This window comes from Colletotrichum abscissum (genome assembly GCF_030869225.1).
Source record: "Colletotrichum abscissum strain IMI 504890 chromosome Unknown Scaffold_20.1, whole genome shotgun sequence".
NCBI classification, from domain to species: domain Eukaryota; kingdom Fungi; phylum Ascomycota; class Sordariomycetes; order Glomerellales; family Glomerellaceae; genus Colletotrichum; species Colletotrichum abscissum.
In genome coordinates this window covers 333,104-351,567 of record NW_026850099.1, presented here as the reverse complement: position 1 = coordinate 351,567, position 18,464 = coordinate 333,104, and the positions used below count along the sequence as shown (strand labels likewise).

Sequence of the window (18,464 nt, the reverse complement as noted above, 5' to 3'; positions counted from 1 at the left end):
GCTTGGGAAGGCAGCCGCAGCAAAAAGATTGAAGGATGCAAAGCCGGTAACCGAGAGTCCTCAGGGGATCAAGGAACCCAGGAGAAGAAGATGTGCGCGAAGGAGTGGTGAGACGCTTATTTGTCCTCCTCGTCGTCGCCATCCTTGTTGTAGCCGGAGCGGCCCTTGTTCTGGCCCTCGTCATCGTCATCGCCGTCCTTGTTGTATCCGGAGCGGCCGCGGTTGTCCTTCTCCTCGTCGTCGCCGTCCTTGTTGTAGCCTGAGCGTCCGTAGACGGCAGTGGCGGGAGTGAACAGAAGAGTGAAAGCGGCCATTGTGGTTGAATTTGTGGGTTTTGTGTGTGTGTGTGTGTGTGTTGGAGGAAGTTGAGCTTTTGGTGGAAGGCGAGGTAGATGGGTTGTTGATGGTGTAAGTGGTTTGTGTTTGTGTGTATAAGAGAGGAGACGTGAGATTGTTTTGAGATTGTATGAGAGCTGTGTCTAAGCTTGTGATGCCGGATTGTGAGTGTGATGATGGATTATATTCCTGCCTCAGATGGGGATGTATCAAGGAGTTTATATAGGCCTCAAGGCATCCATATTCTCTCTCATATCGAGAGACGGGGCTGGGCGTTGATGAGGCTCATCGTGTAGGGGTGAGGTACCTTAGACAGGTACGGAGTGAGATCCCAGCCCTACGTACCTTTACGATTTACCTCAGGTCAAGGGGGGGCAGCAGAAGAGAAACCCGGCCATTGGTACCTCGACTTGGCATCTCAGCCTCCGTGCGAGGAGGCGCGGACGCCCGGTAAACGGGTATCGCAACGGCTTGGGGTTGGAGCGTTGGGCTTGTGTGGGAGATTGAGATACCTGCGATGCTAGTTTCGGCACGGCCCCCACGGCTTCTCTGTCTCGCTCTCTCTAGGCAGCCCTTTTGCTTTCCAAATTTGGGACATGTGGAGGGCGATGGCATGTACCCAAGGCAACCAAAGAAGAATACGACCGGGGGCGGGTAATAGTTTGAAAAAAAAAAGGACCCCTGAAGGACAAGTCTTAGCCTTCTTTCTACTAAGGTACGAGGAAGTATCGTAACACCTTTCCTCTTCCCTGGGCAACATGAACGAAGTAAAGATGACATCCATCACTGCCCGCCGCGCGCGCATGTGGTATGCGTGTAGTGTCTGCGTGTGTGTCACTGTCATCGGTCTGCAGACCACTCGGCATACGGCAGACCAGAAACCCGGGCGACGTGATGGTGGGTTTCGCAAGGTTCCTCGTCATGATGTGAGATGCAATGTGCGAGGCGAGGGGGGAACGCCATGCGCTGGAGTGCCGCGGGCCTGGCTTGCGGTGATCTGGGCAGATGTGGCTCTCAAATCAGTTCCCTGTAAGTAACCCAGCAGCTCCGCAATAGGCTGTCATATCAATGGCTCATTTCCGTTTCTGGTCGTCAGAGGGCCAAGGGTGTGGCTCACTGGCTCGTCCTCCGAACTTTTGGAAACAAGAGGGACAGGGACGAAATCCAAGGCGACGGGTTTTGGTTACACGGACTGGTGCATCATGATTAGTCGATGCGCTAAAAGAGACAGGAAAAGATTGTGAGCAAGTCTTGTTTGGCGAATGGGAGAGGCGCCGACAGGGAAGAGGTCGGATGTGTAGGGCTGAGTAGACCAAAGGGAACCACCTGTGCAGAGGAAAGTAAGCACCAGCCAAGCTTGCCTAGAGAGACGTCTCAGGTCGGCCCGGATGAGATCGCGTAGCAGCCACAGGGTATGTCTCTGTCAGCATCTTGGAGGCTGTGCAAATGTTCTTCTTCTTTCGAGTTTCTGAGTAGCGAGGACGGAAGACGCTCGAAGGTGGGCCACGGTAGAGGGTCGATTGGAGGGGATGGAGGCTGACATAAGGGCAACCAGCGCATCTCCATTGAGCAACTGACCGATGAGACAGGCAAGTGATCTAACCGCCTCAGCCAGCTTGACGGTCACCCGTGTAATTTTGATTCGTTGATTGCAGTGAAGGCTGCGACTGCCTCCGGCGGTGCCCGTATGTCTCTACCTTTGGATAGGCGTAGTAATTACAAAGCTCCGGAGCTGCTCGGTGTTTGAGTCCTATGGTCGGTGAGCAGCGGACGGGTCGGTCATGGCCGTTGATCCCGTCATTGGTAAGACACCGGCGGTTGTTCCCCCGACAGTGATCGACACTGCAGGTGAGCAGGCGAAAGAGTCACCGGTGTCGTAGGTACCTGTATATGAAATCGCCTTGTGAGACATCTCATGTGACGACGAACGCGAGGCATCGCGAAGTGACGGGCATTGAATCACGGGCATGGAAGCGGAAAGATGGGTGATGCCGGAAACTCCGCTCAGTGCTCGCAGCAAATGACTGCCTTGGCTCCGTGGGGGCCCCGTGGAGCATCCGGAGAGACGGCAGAAGGCGGTGCTGGTCCGCACCTGGAGATGACCTAAGATCCTTTGGCCTCAGTCGACAAGGCATCGAGTGGTCGCTGTAGTCATCATGTCTGGTGTGTGATGCCGAAACGGATGTGGTCCAGCTTGAGTCTCTTGACCGAGAATACTCAAGACGGTCTAGGGCGCATCAGGGATCGGACAAGACCGAAGTGTGAAGTCATTGGCAGTTGTGATTGCAGAGGTGCATCGCATCGGTAGCGTTGGGCGACGGATATGACAGAGTACGGCTGCTATTGCCGCAAGGTTCGTGTTTCGGGCAAAGAGGTGTACTCGGGTGCAGGCCCATGATCCTTCGAGCGACTCGAAATAATAGAAACCACTGTGAGTCAGCGGATGCAGCGCAATAGTGCCTTGAGCCCTGTTGCAAAGTCTAAATCAGGCTTTTCGATGGGCAGACTAGTCTCTGCGGTTCTCGTGTATTTTTTGAGTGCCAACATGTTCGCATTGCCTCTGATAAGATGGTTGTACTCCGTAAAGGCTGCTTTTGAAGAGATGTCGTTGTTGAAGGCGTATCCGTAAGATGGGACGAGATGAACGGGGATGCGACTGGGATGTTTGGGTCCAAAAGGGGCCGCTCAATGTTCCTGAAGCAGCTGCCTAAGGAACTTTGAAGTTGCAGTGCCCGGGTGCGCTCGAAGCCACGTGCGACATTTCACCCATTGTCCGCCGCCGGGATGGGAGTTGGGGGCCATGGGGCCTTCCTTTCCTGATTTCACTCCAAGGTACGTGAGTACCTACTGTACAGTACCTAGATATTCGTACGGAGGGATGACTAAGGAGAACGTGGGCAGCAAAAGGTCTGAGCTTTGCGCCCCCTCAGACGGGAAGGCACAGCAGAGGTTCGCACTTTCCAAGGTACGCAAGGGAAGGAGGCAGGTCCTTGCTAGGGGCCGGCGCCCGGACCTTCTATGCGGCCCATCCAATCCTCCCCCTCCAACGTCTGGACTTCCAATGGTTAGAACCCAAATCCTTCCCGCCTACATTCAACTACCATCGAGCATTAGCCATAATCAGCCACTATCGTGTCGGAAACTCCAAGTGACGATAGTGTTGAAAATGTATGAAAGGATAGAGCAACAGAAAATACGTCGCCTCAGATAGGTGCGATAGCGACGGCTCGTCCTCGTCCTTGTCCTTCCAATCCCGGCGTTTAATCTTGTTTGCCAAGTGACAACCAACAAACAAACAAATAATAACCAGCGCCACCAACAGAATGCTCCAACACAATGCTGGGCCGTCAATATGGATTCGGGTACCTGTGCCGTACGGTTACTGGGTCAGGAGTTTCACCCGTATCTCGTCCATCTTCTCTTTCTCTTATCCTCTTCAGAATTTCTCTTCCACTTCCACGAGCCGTCTCACCTCTCTTGACCTTGACTGCCTTCTTTGCCCCGCGACGAGTCGAAATTTTGCGCAATGGAGTCTCTACCTGTTGAGGTCCTTCAAATGACCCTGAGTTACCTCTGTATGCATTGCCGAGACCCCACCGGCTTCCCTCACGCAGATACACAAGAGGTCCGAGACGACAAGAGAGCATTGGCTTTCCTTTGCAGAATCTCAAGACGCATATCTGCGGTAGCCTATCCGATCTTGTACCACTATTATGCGACGGGAAACATGCATCTGAGACAGACAGTTATCACCAGGCAAAGGCCCATCAGAAATACCCCCGAGCCGAACCTGGTTCAGAAATTCACCCGTACCATCCGACAGCGACCTGACTTGGCCTCATACGTCGATGCTATGCAGGTTGCAAGCTGGGACCTGGAAATCAATTATCGCCTAACCTCACCGGACTCATCCAGCTCCGACAGCAGTGTGTCGGATTCAGAAGTGCCCCCCGAAGTGTGGGAAGCTGCCAGTACATTATACGCTGAACACTCGAGGAAGCCACAGCCACCGACGCCAATAAAGGACTACAGCATGCTAGAAGGCGAAATTCCAGATTTGATAGCGGCTATCCAGTCATGTCCTCGTTTGCAAAGTCTCCTCGTCAGTTACAGTGACCACGACCCCATCTGGCCCGAAAAAAGCTGGCTGGGGCTGAGAATGCCCTCGATCCGTCGTCTGGGTGTCATAGTCGGCCTATCCAGGCAATGCACACTCTATATCAATTTCGCCGGAATGCAGAACATGTTTCCCAACGTGGAATCTATCCATGCTAGCACGGGAGGCCTTTGGATTCTTCAGCGCGGCACGCTTCCGACCAAAAACCCGAAGGACTTTTTGACAAAGTTGAAGAGCCTATCGATTGCGGGAATGCGGGATCCTCACTTGGAGGAGCTGTTGACATGTCTGCCTGGTCTCGAACGCCTCGAAATCACCAACCAGAACTACGATTGCTCCTGGCGAAGGGCCCTCAAGCCGGTGCAAAACCGACTCAAGAGCCTTCACATATCCTACCACCTCAAGCCGCACCATGGCATGAAGCTGTGGGATGTCAAGTTTCGCCACAGCGAACGGTTTAGATTATGCGGCGCTCTGGAGGAACTCTCGCTCGACTGCCGGTTAATCCGGGACGTCGTCACGCCCTATGCTCCCGAAGCGAGACTAGCATCGCTGCTACCGCCATTGATTCGCGTTTTTAGGATTCGGTATCTTCATTATGTCATGTCAGGGACACTGAAGTACCTAGCAGACATGGCACCCACCCGCTTCCCGCATCTCAAGCTCATCCACATTGGGGTGAGCGAATGCGAGTCGCCCGGGAATGAGAACATGGTTGCGGCAATGGAGGAACCGACGCGCCGGCTCTTCGCGGCGGTGGGCATCGATTTGTTGTGGACGCAGGATCTGGTTTGGGAACAGAAGAGACCTGGAAGGTTCCTGGGGTCGGGGATAAATTTGACGGCCGACATACCCCTTCCGGTGGTACCCGAGCATATGATCATTCATTAACGCAGAAAAGGGTGTGCAGAGGAAGGAATTCCGGCTGACCGTCGTGAGAAGCTCATGTGTTGTCAGTAGTGGTGTACTGACAACGTCGGTTGGGGTATGCTGATGGACTCGGAGTCGAGAAGAGAACATGTAACGGTGACAACGGGTTTCTGAAGCAGTTGAAAGCACGAACCAGGGGAAGCCTAGCAACATGTCGGTCGGTGTACATCTGCTCACTGCCTCCACATCGACTTTGAAGTCGATAGTCCTATTTCACTTAGCTAATACATCACTTACACGCCCATGAGCCAAGAGGCTCGATGTACATACTTCGTTTATCTACTATTCGCCCGAGCAATCAGCAACGGCAGGATAACAAGTAAATAATGTATGTACATCATGCTTCACAGCCCCTAGTGAATCCCCAACGCCACGAGACATAAGCTGAAATCGTCCAAGAAAGGCTTGGGAATATGAAACATCCACACACCTTCCTGTCCCAAATTCACGGCTGCCTGGTTTGGAAACACAGAGGCTAACCTGATTTAGGATATCTCACTTGAGCCGCACCAGCCTTACGACCTGCATGTAACCACCACCTACCCACCATTATCAACATCTCTCCTGCTGGTCTGGTGCTGACCACCGAGCCAAGACTTGGGTTCCACAACAGCCCTGCCACTCGGTCAGCGAAAGTAGGAGAGGCGCACATACACAGCCTACTAATGCAATGCAACCAGAGCCAGAAAAGGGCGGGAAATTGCAAAGAGAGAGACCTCGTGGTTGTGGAACGTGAGTAAGAGACAGAGCAACTCTGTCCCTCGTCAAACCCCCCCCCCCCCCCCTTGCCAGCCTTGTAGATCTCTGAAAAGGGAAATAGAGCCAACCCGGGGTGTGACACGGAGGCGTGTAGGTGTGTGTCTGCATGGCAAATTTGGGAAATCATGTGTAACGTACCACGCTTAGCAAAGTTCACGTCGGGCGGCCGCCGAGGTCTGCGGACCCGCGGCAACCATTTCTGGGTCCGCGGCCCTCCTCACCATCGAACCGACGAGGTGCGAAGAAATAACGGCAGATAGACTAAGAATGCTATGCGAGGAAGGAGGGAGGTGGTAGCATGGCTTAGGACTTTGCTAAGCCCAGGGCTTACTCACTCACGGACCAAGAGTTCTGCTGAGGAGGAGCCTCTCTCGAGGGCTTGGCAGGCGGATTCAGGGTATCATTAAGAATTTCTTGTCTTGGATCCTTCACTCGGCTCGCTCCTACGCGGGCGGTCCCGTGTGTTGAACGACGTGTTTTAACCCCCCTGAGGCGGAATCGACTCTGGAGCTTTGAGGTGCCTTCGTCTACAGATATTCACGCAGCGGAAATAACTTTTCTCATGAGCTGCGCGTTCCGAGTCGTCATTGATGTCTATGTGCGGCGAAAGGGGGACCCTTCGCGTTTGTCCAGACTTGGAGAAAAGGACTATACATGGATGGTCTCACCTAGGAAAGTTTGGATGGGAAGGTTACGTAGCCAAATCTGTCAGGCAGAAGCCGACAATGTCGAAACGATGACGGACGCGAATGCTTTCGCCGTCGCTCGTCGCTTTCTGCTCGATTCGGTCAACAGGGACGGACACGGTGTGTGTGCTGACTTCAGTCGAGGACGGCTTACATATCCCCTTTTCCTTTTTGGTATCTGTGGGCTTACGCTCCTCGGCCGAACGTAGAATTGTCAGCACACCACACACATTCACACTTACATGCGACTATCAAAGTTCAAAATCCGGCAAGGCCGAACCAGGCATCTCGTCCTTCTCCGGAAACACGTTCGAGGGACCTGGAAAAAAAGGGACCTTGCATGTACAACGAATTCAAGCCAGCCGAACAGACCGGCCTTTTTGCATAATCTCATTCCCCGGACGGGCTTCTCAAACCAGCGTGCCGCCCGAAAACCACTCTATGCTTTTTTCCCTTTTTGCTCTCTTCTTACTTCGTACATGCATTGCCTCTCCTCGATGCGCGCGCTTCCGTGTGATGTGACGAACAAATAAGGTACGTGATTTACAACTCGTCCCTAACGTGCCCGCCGCCGCTGCCGCCACCAGACTTGCTGGGCTCCTCCATGGCCATAAGCTTGACAACTAAGCTCGTCCAGCCGGTGAAGTGCTGGGTGCGCTGCCCCTCGCCCGTCTCCGGGTTGTACTGCTCCCAGGCGAAGCCCGTCTTTTCCCAGCTGTTGTAGACGGTGTCGACGAGGTTCTTGCGAAGGCGGGTGAAGAGGTCCGCGGCCTTGGCCTTGTAAGGGCCATCTTGGGAGGCGACGTTCTGTGGTACTTGTTAGTGATGGGTGATTCTTGTCGGGAGGAGATGGGTCGGTGTGACTTACTCTCAGTTGGGAGACGGCCATGTAGTTGATTGGCATCCACACGGGGCTTCTCCAGTAGTTCTCGGCCGTGCCATAAAACTCATCCTGCTTGCTCAAACTCCTCAGGCCGTGGGGGCTGAAGAGGTGCTCCTCGTCGCCAATGAGGTCGAGGAGCTTGCCCAGCTTGGGGTCGTCGGCTTCAAGAAGACCGACCAAGAATGGGAACAGCGAGATGTAGCCCTTGTGGCAGACGAGGGTGTTCTCTTCGTAAGCATCGATCGTGGCATCGCAGTAGCAGCCCTCCTTCTCGGACCAGTGGAGGTCGTTCAGGTTGCGGCGGATGGCATTCAGAGTCGTCTTGAACTCGTCAACCTGCTCCGCCATGCCAAGAGCGTCGGCAATGTTCATCAACGACTTGGTCATCAATCCAACCCAGGACATGAGGTCGACGTGGAGTTCGCCGGGGTGAGGGGGCTGGGGACGAGGGTAGTCATCGAGACCGCTCGTGAGAACGTGGGTCTCGGTGCGGCCGCGCCATCTGTAGCCTTCCTTGTTCGAGAACGCGTCGCGGTCGTAGGTCTTCAAGTCTCCTCGCTGAGTCTTGCGGAACCAGTCGTACTGCTGGCGGACGAATGGGTACAGCCTTCGGAGGAACTCCTCTCCGAGCTCGACATTGTCCAAGTGGGCGGTCTGCAGGGAGGCCTGAGGGCCGAGATGCTCTTTTTCGGCGGGCTGGCTACCGTTGGTCTTGCGCAGTCTCTCCATGAAGCCTTCAATGATGAGGAAAAGAGTGGGAGGGTTGGCGTAGTGCGGGTACTGGACCTGGAATTCCTCGGGTACCTTGCTCCGAGCCTCGAGACCTAGAATTTGCTCGCGAGGGATCCATCCGTCTTCGTCCATGGTGTTGAACCAGCTCTTGACGATCTCCAAGGTCAAGTCAATGTCCCAGTCGGCGATGGGGATAAGGTGATAACCCTCGTCCCAAAGGAATCCTCGAGGGAAGAAGGGGCGAGACGGAACAGCCGTGAAGAGCTCATACGGGCCCTCCAACTCCTGCTGCTTGCGTGCGCGGGCAGCAGCGGTCTCCTCCCAGAAGCCCTCGTTCTCTTCGTCGTACTCGGGAGCGTAAGAACGATCAATCAGCTGAGACCCGTGGAAGTATCCGATGCCACCAAGTAGGTTAGAGAACATGCTCTTGGCAAACTTCTTGTATTTGTCGGCAGTGAACGGAGCCTTCAGGCTGAAGATGGAAGAGAAGCGTTCTCCAAAGAACTCGGTGACCGACTTGATCTCGCGCGTGACATCGGCACTTGTGAGCTCGGGGCCCGCAGAGGCAGATGAGAAGATGACGTCAAACTCAAAAGCTCCCTCAAACATCTTCTGGACGACGTGCGTGTTCCCTTCGCCGGGCTTGTTTTCGATCTGGTAGGTGAGGTATGCCGGAGGCGGCTCGTTCATCTCGTAATTCTCCTGGACAAACTTGACGCTTTCCTGGATGAGGTTGAAAACAACACCCTTGCCCTGCCACTGATGCTCCTCAGGAACTGTCAGAGATCGTACCGTCGTGCGATCGGGGTGTCTCTTTTCGGACAAATCGTGGCTGCTGGAAGGGTGCTTGCCCTCTCCCTTAGTGATGACCAGCTTATACTTGCCGAGCTCCTGGGAAGAGCCTCCGAATGCAACGTCGCCGTCGAACCCAGCGGGGTCGTTCTCACCGGAGAATGCGAGCTCTGCTTCACTGTTGTCTTCGGCGATGTAGTAGTGGATCATGGTCTTCAGATCAGCGGGTGCACCCTCTCTCGGAACACCCTTGATTCTTGCAGCCCAGCTACCGCCGTTGGCTCCGCCGGGGACCTTGACAAACGAAGTGGTGATGTCAATCTGATTGCCTTCATCGTGGATAGACTGGATACCTCCCTTCCGGGCATCATACTCGTCCCATCCATAGCCATGAAGGCCTTCATGCTGTTCGCATGTGTAGCGGAAACCTAGACTTGTAAGCCTTTACATATGTATGAAGACGCCGGTATACAACATACCTTGCTGAACGTCTTGGTAGTTGTCGACTCTAGACCACATCAATCCAGTCCACAGACTCTTGGGGGATCGGTTGCGGACGCCAAAGTACAGGTTCGACTTATAAGGACCCCAGAACAAGCTTTCGTTGTTGAGGCGACCGACCTCGGAGGTCAAGATGGAAGCTGAGCCGGGACCATCTTCCGCCGCAAGGGCTAGCTGTGCCCCAAAGATATTGAAGAGGGAAAGCGTGAGGAAGACGGCCAATTGCGTTATGCGGGCCATCTTTGCGGTGTGTGAGTGATCATTCAGCGCTCATCGGAGCTCTGAGGGGAATAATCTGACACTCACACAACAGCTCTGTGAAATTGTCAAGCTGTGTGCGTCAGTTTGTGTGTGTAATGTCAAGTTTGAAGTAGAGAAGTGAACGAAGTCGGGTGTAAGATGAGAAAGAGGTAAGTATCAATGTACCTCTGGCCAACGCTGCTGGAGTGAACACGTTGGACGACTCGCAAGCTGCCCGGGATGGAGCTCGGATTGAGGCTGAGGTGAAATGTGGCTTTGACAGCTTGGTTGACGTCGGCTGCCAAACGAACCAATCAAACCCCTTGGAGCATGTCAAGCTTGGGCCAGCTTATGTGTGGCGGCGGGTGTTTTAGCGTCAACCCCGTTGTCGATAGCTGCTACGATCCCTGAAACTTCAGCAACTGTCGGTTGTCCCAATGTACTCCACTGGGCCTTTGGGGAATGGAATGTTGCGCCTACTTAACTTCCTCCACTGAAAGCCCCCCTGCCGAGTCGCACACCGTCAATTGCTGCCAGTGGCTGCATGTCAATTCCCTCCCATCCACTCTGACCTCTCTCTACCTCACTGGTACATGCTCCTTTCCACTGTTCACCTGCATCAAGTAGCTCTTGTCGACCTGCAGCCCATCCTTGCGCTTGATCACGGAAACGCGCACGATATAGCCATCGCATAACCAGCTTGACGACCTCGGGGGCCACCTGTCGAGCTTCGCGCACTTCTGTGTTCCCCTGGTGTGGCACCAAACGCACTAGACCATCGCGATATGGCCACATAGCTCGCCCGCAACATACTTTGAGTTGAAGATGCTGGACGAGAGATACACATGCTAGGATGAGCTTGGACTCGCTGTTACCCATCGCTCCCGCGAGGGTGAAGGCATTGATTCTACCCCTGGGCCAAATCAGAAGTGATCGTTTCTCGTCCTTCATTGAACGCCTGCGGCCTGAACATGTCGTCTCCTTGCGGGATGTCAGCCCTGATGGGCGGCCAAACAGGAGCACGTCCTTCCATTTCCCATATTCATTTCAAGAACCCTCATACTGACCGTCAATCTATAGATATGTTTTCCCCTTTGGCCTTCCCTGACGGCGCCGTATTCTACGAACTCATAACCCACGTCCCCCCACCTTCGCATCTCGCGCTATCGCCGTTCGACTTCTACCGTGAACCCCTAGCGGTTATTGCAATCGCTGACGGAGAGGAACTCAGCCGAGTCACCTTCAGCAAGAGACACTCTGGAAATGCGCCCACCGTTGCCGAACAAAACATCCGAACGCTGGACCAGGAGTTGGAGGACTTGAGAGACCGCTTCGGAAGGGCACTGGTTCACCGAGTGCTGATCTTCGACCATGCGCTTTCGAAGGAGAACCCGGTACCTTTGCCCGAGGGACTCATCGCTATACCACCGCCGGACGAGTGCAAGCGGACGACCATGAAAACTATAATGTGTGACATTACGTCGCAGCTCCTGGCGGAAATGACAAGACTGGCCAAGTCGTTTGAAGCCTGGAACTTCATCGATTCTCCCGGACAGTCTCAGTCAAGTAGACAAACGAACGGCGCATCATGGGGCGCAGATGATTCTGGTTCGGTAAATAAGAGGGCGTCTCAATTCGTTCCTGGTCCGCAGAGATCGAGCTCGACCAGTGGTATTCCAGATCGGCACATGAATCGCATGTCTATGCCGGTTGCGCCTATGAAGCACAACTCGGCTGTATCGTCGAGCAACTCAACGCCCGCTCGGCCATCAACTCCTGTGAAAAGCGGACTGTCGAACCCTCCTACCACTTTTGACGATTTGACTTCCGGCATGAGTAGTGACTCTTCGACCCCTGACCGAAATTCAAGGCCGGGTGCTGGAGACCACTTCAGGTCAGAAAGTTCAGATCGAGTTTCGGTGCAGGGCTTCGGCCCCGGTGGTCTCAACGATCGCTTCAGAGCGAAAGGCAAAAGCAGAGTCAAGATCCTTATGGGGTCTTTGTATCTGCAAGCAGGTCGCTGGACCGATGCTTTGAAAGAACTTATAGATGGCGCAACAGTAGCCAAATCGATAAACGATCACATATGGCATGGCAAGGCACTTGAGTTGATCACTCTCTGTCTACTGCTGCTAGGCTGGGTCAAGGTCGACTTTCAGGTCCCGTCTATTTGCCTGCCCCCACAAGACAAATCTACGGCTGCTACATATGCCGCCCTAGAAGCAGCGACCCCAACTGATGCAGGCCAGCCCAAGCATATTCGAAACCTTCAGATTATACTTCCAGACCTTTTGGACCGAATCGCCGGGCTGTATTCTCGTATATCTGCTGAGCATCTGCCTCCCTTACCCCTGGCGGAGACGACAATTAGATTCTCCAAGATTTTGTCTGCTTTGCACCTTGCTGACGGAAAGCTTGGAGAGCGTGCCTACGAGATCATGATCTTTGGAAAACTGCCCTCGACCCCTCTGACAACCTCGCCCCGGTTGACCGTTGTCCCGAGCCGACAGTCAATCGTCACATTTCTCTTCCGCGCGTTTCCTGCCTCTTCGTCGGAGCTTCTCACCATCGCAGATAGAGTATCGATTCTAGCAGGAATCGCGTCCGTTCTTGGACCTCTCGGTCATCATCGGAAGAAAGCAATGGTAACTAGAGAACTCGTTTCCGTCCTAATCAGCGGACTGGTTGAGGCGCGCACTCGTGGTGCTGCAGACATGGGTATACACCCTGCGGCAGGCCTGGTAGCTCTGAATGCTGCCAATGGACACAGTAATAGCGCAGTCGCACTCGAGCTGGGCGAAGGCGACGTTGAACAGGGAATCGAGGCATTTTTGGCTCTTTTGTGCAAGTCTTACGGTGTTGTCGGCTTTGACATGAAGAAACAACCCGCAGACGATGCCATTTCGACAGAGGACTCGGACGCTGCTGTCATCGATAGAATTCGGGGACAGGCAGCTGCGAGATTCTTTGGGTTCACCAGTGTCAAGCTGAACATACTGAGAGCATGCATCAACTTTTCTGAAGCGTTGCCTGACTTCAATGGTGTCTTGAAGTTCTCCAGTGATCTGCTTCGCACCGCTGGCTCAGGAGTTGCCCCTGGCCCTCGCAAAGAAGATGCATCACCGGTCATTACTCGCGACGAACAGACCCGGCTCGCCACAAATATTTCAAAGACATCGAATCTCGCGAAAAGATTAGGCCTTAATCAGCTCGCGGCGGAGTACTGGGACGAGTTCTTCGTCCGTGGCGTCGCCTTAGAACCACTTCCGATTACCAGAATTCCGGTCCCGCATGCCAAGAGTACACTTCCTGGAGCAGTAACTGCGAGAACTTCTCAAGACGTCAACCCTTTTATATACAACCCATTCCTTAAGCAGCCCGATAAAGCTGCTGACCACCTTCTCGTTGCGAACGAGCCCGCAACCTTTAGAGTTACTCTTCAGAACCCATATGACATCGAGGTGGATGTCGAAAGCCTTCGCCTGGACACCAGCGGCGCAGAATTCGAATCAAGCTTTGAGAGCACCATTATTGGCCCGTACCGAACACAGATTCTCAAAGTCTCGGGAACACCAAAAGGACCGGGTGCCTTGAAGGTAACAGGCGCAATCATCCGTGTCCGCGGCTGTCGCGAGAGACGATTCCCCATATTCAAACAGCCATGGACGCCGCAAGCAGATGTCAAGGTAAAGGCTACCGGACTTCAAGCCTTGGAAACCACCCTTGCCTCAGGAGCCCTTGTTGGCCAACCGCTGAAGGTAGAGAGTGTCGCATTGAATGTCATCCCTAAACAGCCCATTGTTATTGTCAAGTCGACAACGTTACCCCAGGCTTCCGTCATGGTGCTCGAGGGAGAGAGACAGGTGTTCTCTGTCACGTTGCAGAATCTCTCCCAAACAACTCCAGTGGACTTTATGCTTTTCTCTTTCCAGGACTCCACGCAGGGACCGCTGCAGGCAGGCATCAACAACAGAGATGCTACGCCAGCCGAATTGTACGAATACGAATACATTCTGATGAGGCGCCAAGGTCTTCGAAGGTTGAACAAGAAGGAACCGGAGAAGCGATACATTGCTCCAGGAGGCACTGCCACATTTGATTTCGAAATCCTAGGCAAGCCTGGGTTGACGAACGCTGCCATTCAGATCGACTATGCCCATCTCGGAGTGCCTCCCGAGGAAGTGACGGACAAATTCCATACCCGACAGGTCTCGCTGCAGTTGACGGTCACTGTAAATGCTAGCGTCGAGCTCACGCGACTCGATATCCTGCCTCTCAGCGGACCCGTACCCAAGCCGCTTCTCAGTCTTACAAACCTGGAGTCCAAGGTTGATCCTTCGACATTGGCAGATGAATATTGTCTTTTGTCTATGGATCTGCGCAATGCTTGGCCGAACAATATGGAGGTCGAAATGGATGGTGAGGACGGTATTGTGATTGAGGAACACGTTCTCCCGGGGAACACCAGTCGCGTTATCGTTCCCCTACGGCGCATTTACCTCGAGGACCCTCACGCATCGATCCCGGCACTCAACCCATCAAGACAGCGGCAATTTGTTGTGAGCACAAGCAAGATTACGCCCGACATGGAACGCTCGAATCGCGAAGCATTCTGGATGAGGGAAAAAATACTGGAAACGCTCACAGCCAGGTGGAAAACAGTATCTGGCCCAAAGCGAAGCGGTTACATAGACCTGAGAACCATTAGGCTTTCACCCAGGATGATGGACGCTCTCAGGATTGATGATGTCGGCATCGAAATATCGGTACAGGACCCGGGCCAAACTGTAGGCGAAATGGTCAAAGAGACGATACTCGTCGACAACTTTGTCCAGGTCAAGATTGGTATCACCAATCGGTCAGCCAAGCCAGTCTATCCGATGTTGAGACTGATGCCGGCCTTATGCCACCGTCCGTTGAACGTGGCGTTGGACTTTACGCGAAAATTTGCCTGGAACGGTACCTTACAGCAGGCACTTCCGCTGTTGGCGGCCAAGGCGACTACAGAAGTGGAGATTCAGGCCATGGCACTCTGTCGAGGAGAGTTCGAAATAGGGGCATCCGTTGAGGAGTACCAGATTTGGGAAGAGCCTAAGGGAAAGAAGGAGCAGGAAGAGACACAAGAGAGCCGACAGCGATCGGACACTCAGACGATGCTCAACGCGATCATTGGTGCGAAGGAAAGGCGCATATGGCACTCAAGGCAACCCTGTATCATCAAGGTGGTGGATCAGGACTAGCGACTCGAGCCATTCACATGACGAACTGTATGATGGTGGACATGTAGAAGAAGTGATTCACACCATGGTGGAGTTGGCGATCGCAGCGGCCTCCAATAAGTAGATAATTGACTTCTTGATAGACGACTCAAGCCGCTACCAATTCTTGACTAGCTGCGACGGGTTCAAGCAAGGCCCAATCCAGGGATAACTCGATCAGCCCGGCGATCGAATTAAGCTCATCCCTGCGTCCCGAACAAAGGGCTCACGGGCGATTCATGCGTGGGTCTGACCGCCTTCTCGTTTCTGCTGTTGCCACCAAATTTTCCTCAGGGAGTCGCTTTCCGGTGCTAGCCGACAGCGGGCCTTTTTACCAACCCAAAGAGATCCGTTTCCGCCGTACAAGCTTTGGTCAAGCCATTCCCGTTTTGCGAGCGTTGCATTCGAGGTTGTCGCTGTCGTCGTCTTAAAAGGAAAATCCGGGATCTCACTAATAACCAAGGATGACGCGACCTCAGATTCTGTTTTTTGATGCGTACGACTCCTTTACGAACAATATCGTATCCCTTCTCACAACGCTGCTTGACGCCGATGTACACGTTTTGCCGATTGATACGCCCTTGCTAGACCAAAAGTCGCCGACTTTCTCGGTCGATTTTCATCGGGAATTATCACGGTATCATGCAGTAGTCTGCGGACCTGGGCCTGGCTCCCCCGAGAATGAAACGGATGTTGGGCTCATGAGATGTATTTGGAGATTGCAAGATGAGCATATGCTGCCGGTTCTTGGTATTTGCCTTGGGTTTCAGAGCCTCGTCCTCAGCTCGGGTGGTAAAGTAAGGAGGCTTCAACGCGGGTTGCACGGGATGGTTCGCACTATTCAGCATGAGAAACCTGAAGCGACGTGCGCCGAGGACATCTTTGATGGCGTCTCCGAGTTCAAGGCAACCCTCTATCACAGCCTCTGTGCCGACATCGGACAAGATTCCATCTCAGATTCCACTTGGGCAGAGTGCCGTTGGCGTACCCAGAAGACAGCTCTTGAGCTGTTGCCTCTGGCGTGGGTGGATGAAGAAAGGGATAGCGGCCGCGAGAGAATCCTCATGGCGGTCAAGCACCAGAGCAAACCCTTCTGGGGCCTTCAGTACCACCCAGAGTCTGTATGTACCCAGCCGGCAGGTCATGCGGTCATCAGCAACTGGCTTCGCGAAGCCATGACGTGGAATTTGAAGGCGAACAGGACTGTCTTGACCGGAGAGCGATTCCTGGCAAGGAACGCAGTGAAGCCGAGTCTCCTCTGTGAGAACCGTGCCGCGGCTCAGCGAGGGAACGCCCCGATCCTCGAGTGGACGGAGATGCCCACGCCCCTGGCGACCGCCGGACTCGACTGCGAGTACCGATACAAAACCATCAGTCTTCCGGCGAACATCAAGGTGCCGGATATCGTGGAGATACTAAAGAGTGGCAGGACGGAGCACATCATTTTGGATTCGTCCAACTCGAGCAACATGGCGACGGGAGCTGCCGACGTTCGGGGCCGATTTAGCGTCATTGCTCTGGATGTGGAGGAGTCACTGCGAATCGAGCATCATGTGGGAGACGATTTCGCCACGGCCCGGATCCCATCGATTCAGGGGCTGCCCGTCGACCTGGTGGAGACCGTCCCCTTCGGGTCGCAAAGGAACATTTGGCATCTCCTCTCCGGTTTCCTTGAGAAGCGACGCATCCCGGCCTCGGGGGAGCTCCAGACACCGTTCCGAGGAGGCTTCATGGGCTACCTTACGTACGAGATGGGACTAAAGGGGATCGACGTGGAGGTGGCTGCTGAAAGAGGGCATCAGAGGCCTGACCTGTGCTTCGCTTGGGTCACTAAGAGTATTGTGGTCGATCACGTCAAGGGCTTGTTGCATGTCCAGCACCTTCAGAAGCGCAAACTCAATGCCGACTTTTGGATCGACTCCGTGGTGGCATCGTTGCAGACGTCCCACTTTTGGCAGTCACCGGGCAAGACCACCGTCAACGGTTCGGATGCTTCGACGGTAGCTACGAGGCCCGTTATTCGGGTCCCCGCCGCCGACGAGTACGAAGGCAAGGTCTCGCGCTGTCAAGACTTCATCGCCGCCGGCGAGTCCTACGAGCTGTGCCTGACGGACCAGACGACAATCACATTACCCGGACGCTCAACAAAGGAACACCAAAACGGCCTCGCCAACGGACACCTGTCTTCAGAACAGGTGCAAAACAAATCCGCACACGTTGCGCCCTGGAGGCTCTACAAGACGCTCAGAGCCCGCCAGCCCGCGCCCTTTGGCTCCTACATCCGCCTCGGCGGCGCGACCCTGATCAGCAGCTCCCCAGAGCGCTTCCTCGAGTACGACGCCGACGGCTTCTGCTCCATGCGGCCGATGAAGGGCACCGTCCGCAAGTCGAATCAGGTCGCCACGCTCGCGCAGGCCGAGGCGATCCTGCACGTGCCCAAAGAGGAGGCGGAGAACCTCATGATTGTGGACCTCGTCCGCCACGACCTGCACGGCGTCTGCGGCTCTGGCAACGTCACGGTGCCGCACCTGATGAAGGTGGAGGAGTACGCGACCGTGTTCCAGATGATTACGATTGTCAACGGACAGCTACCGAAGCCCAAGACGACGACGACGACGGGTGCCGATCGTCAGCACACGGGGCTCGATGTCCTCGCTGCTAGTCTCCCGCCGGGCAGCATGACGGGAGCCCCGAAGAAGCGGAGCTGCGAGCTGCTGCAGGAGATCGAGGAGCACAGGGAGAGGAGTCTGTATTCTGGCGTGGTGGGGTACATGGACGCCACTGGAAAGGGGGATTGGAGCGTCACGATCCGAACTATGTTCAAGTGGGATGATGAAGCTGCGCCGCCGGAGGAAGGCGAGACGGAGCCGAGAGAGGTCTGGCATATCGGAGCCGGCGGTGCCGTGACTATCCTGAGCACTGCCGAGGGTGAGAGGGAGGAGATGTTTACCAAGTTGGCGGGGCCTTTGGGCGTCTTTGCGGAAGCATGAGCGGGTTCGGGATTTGGGGATAGATTGGGAGGAGGGGGCCTCGCAATTTTTGGAATCGGCTTACTGGCGTTTACTATGTCATGAAGGGGGATATTCATGGTAAGGGGGATTTTTGGTTGATACCTCAACGTATCTGGGATATTAGACTCTGGACCTTCACGGGTATTAGACTCAACTTTTAGACGACCCGGATCATCCACACGAAACTAGTAGAAAAAACAAGATCATTATTAAATAATC

General features: G+C 54.3%; 6 protein-coding genes across 6 annotated transcripts; 3 read left to right on the top strand and 3 right to left on the bottom strand.

Moving 5' to 3' along the window:
* Nucleotides 1-116: 116 nt before the first annotated feature.
* CABS01_08727 (uncharacterized protein) lies at nt 117-1,259 on the bottom strand (the record flags this gene model as incomplete). Its single annotated transcript, XM_060542085.1, has 2 exons — nt 117-259; nt 1,205-1,259. The coding sequence occupies 2 exons, from the start codon at nt 1,257-1,259 to the stop codon at nt 117-119; spliced, it is 198 nt and encodes a 65-aa protein (XP_060400975.1).
* Nucleotides 1,260-3,862: 2,603 nt separating this feature from the next.
* CABS01_08726 (uncharacterized protein) lies at nt 3,863-5,344 on the top strand (the record flags this gene model as incomplete). Its single annotated transcript, XM_060542084.1, has 1 exon — nt 3,863-5,344. One exon carries the CDS (start codon nt 3,863-3,865, stop codon nt 5,342-5,344), a length of 1,482 nt encoding a protein of 493 aa, XP_060400974.1.
* A 2,027-nt stretch (nt 5,345-7,371) lies between these two features.
* Nucleotides 7,372-9,976, bottom strand: CABS01_08725 (mannosyl oligosaccharide glucosidase; the record flags this gene model as incomplete). Its single annotated transcript, XM_060542083.1, has 3 exons — nt 7,372-7,635; nt 7,697-9,663; nt 9,715-9,976. 3 exons carry the CDS (start codon nt 9,974-9,976, stop codon nt 7,372-7,374), a joined length of 2,493 nt encoding a protein of 830 aa, XP_060400973.1.
* A 480-nt stretch (nt 9,977-10,456) lies between these two features.
* CABS01_08724 (uncharacterized protein) lies at nt 10,457-10,927 on the bottom strand (the record flags this gene model as incomplete). Its single annotated transcript, XM_060542082.1, has 1 exon — nt 10,457-10,927. The coding sequence occupies one exon, from the start codon at nt 10,925-10,927 to the stop codon at nt 10,457-10,459; it is 471 nt and encodes a 156-aa protein (XP_060400972.1).
* A 131-nt stretch (nt 10,928-11,058) lies between these two features.
* CABS01_08723 (uncharacterized protein) lies at nt 11,059-15,216 on the top strand (the record flags this gene model as incomplete). Its single annotated transcript, XM_060542081.1, has 1 exon — nt 11,059-15,216. One exon carries the CDS (start codon nt 11,059-11,061, stop codon nt 15,214-15,216), a length of 4,158 nt encoding a protein of 1,385 aa, XP_060400971.1.
* Nucleotides 15,217-15,698: 482 nt separating this feature from the next.
* Nucleotides 15,699-18,224, top strand: CABS01_08722 (aminodeoxychorismate synthase; the record flags this gene model as incomplete). Its single annotated transcript, XM_060542080.1, has 1 exon — nt 15,699-18,224. The coding sequence occupies one exon, from the start codon at nt 15,699-15,701 to the stop codon at nt 18,222-18,224; it is 2,526 nt and encodes an 841-aa protein (XP_060400970.1).
* Nucleotides 18,225-18,464: the final 240 nt, after the last annotated feature.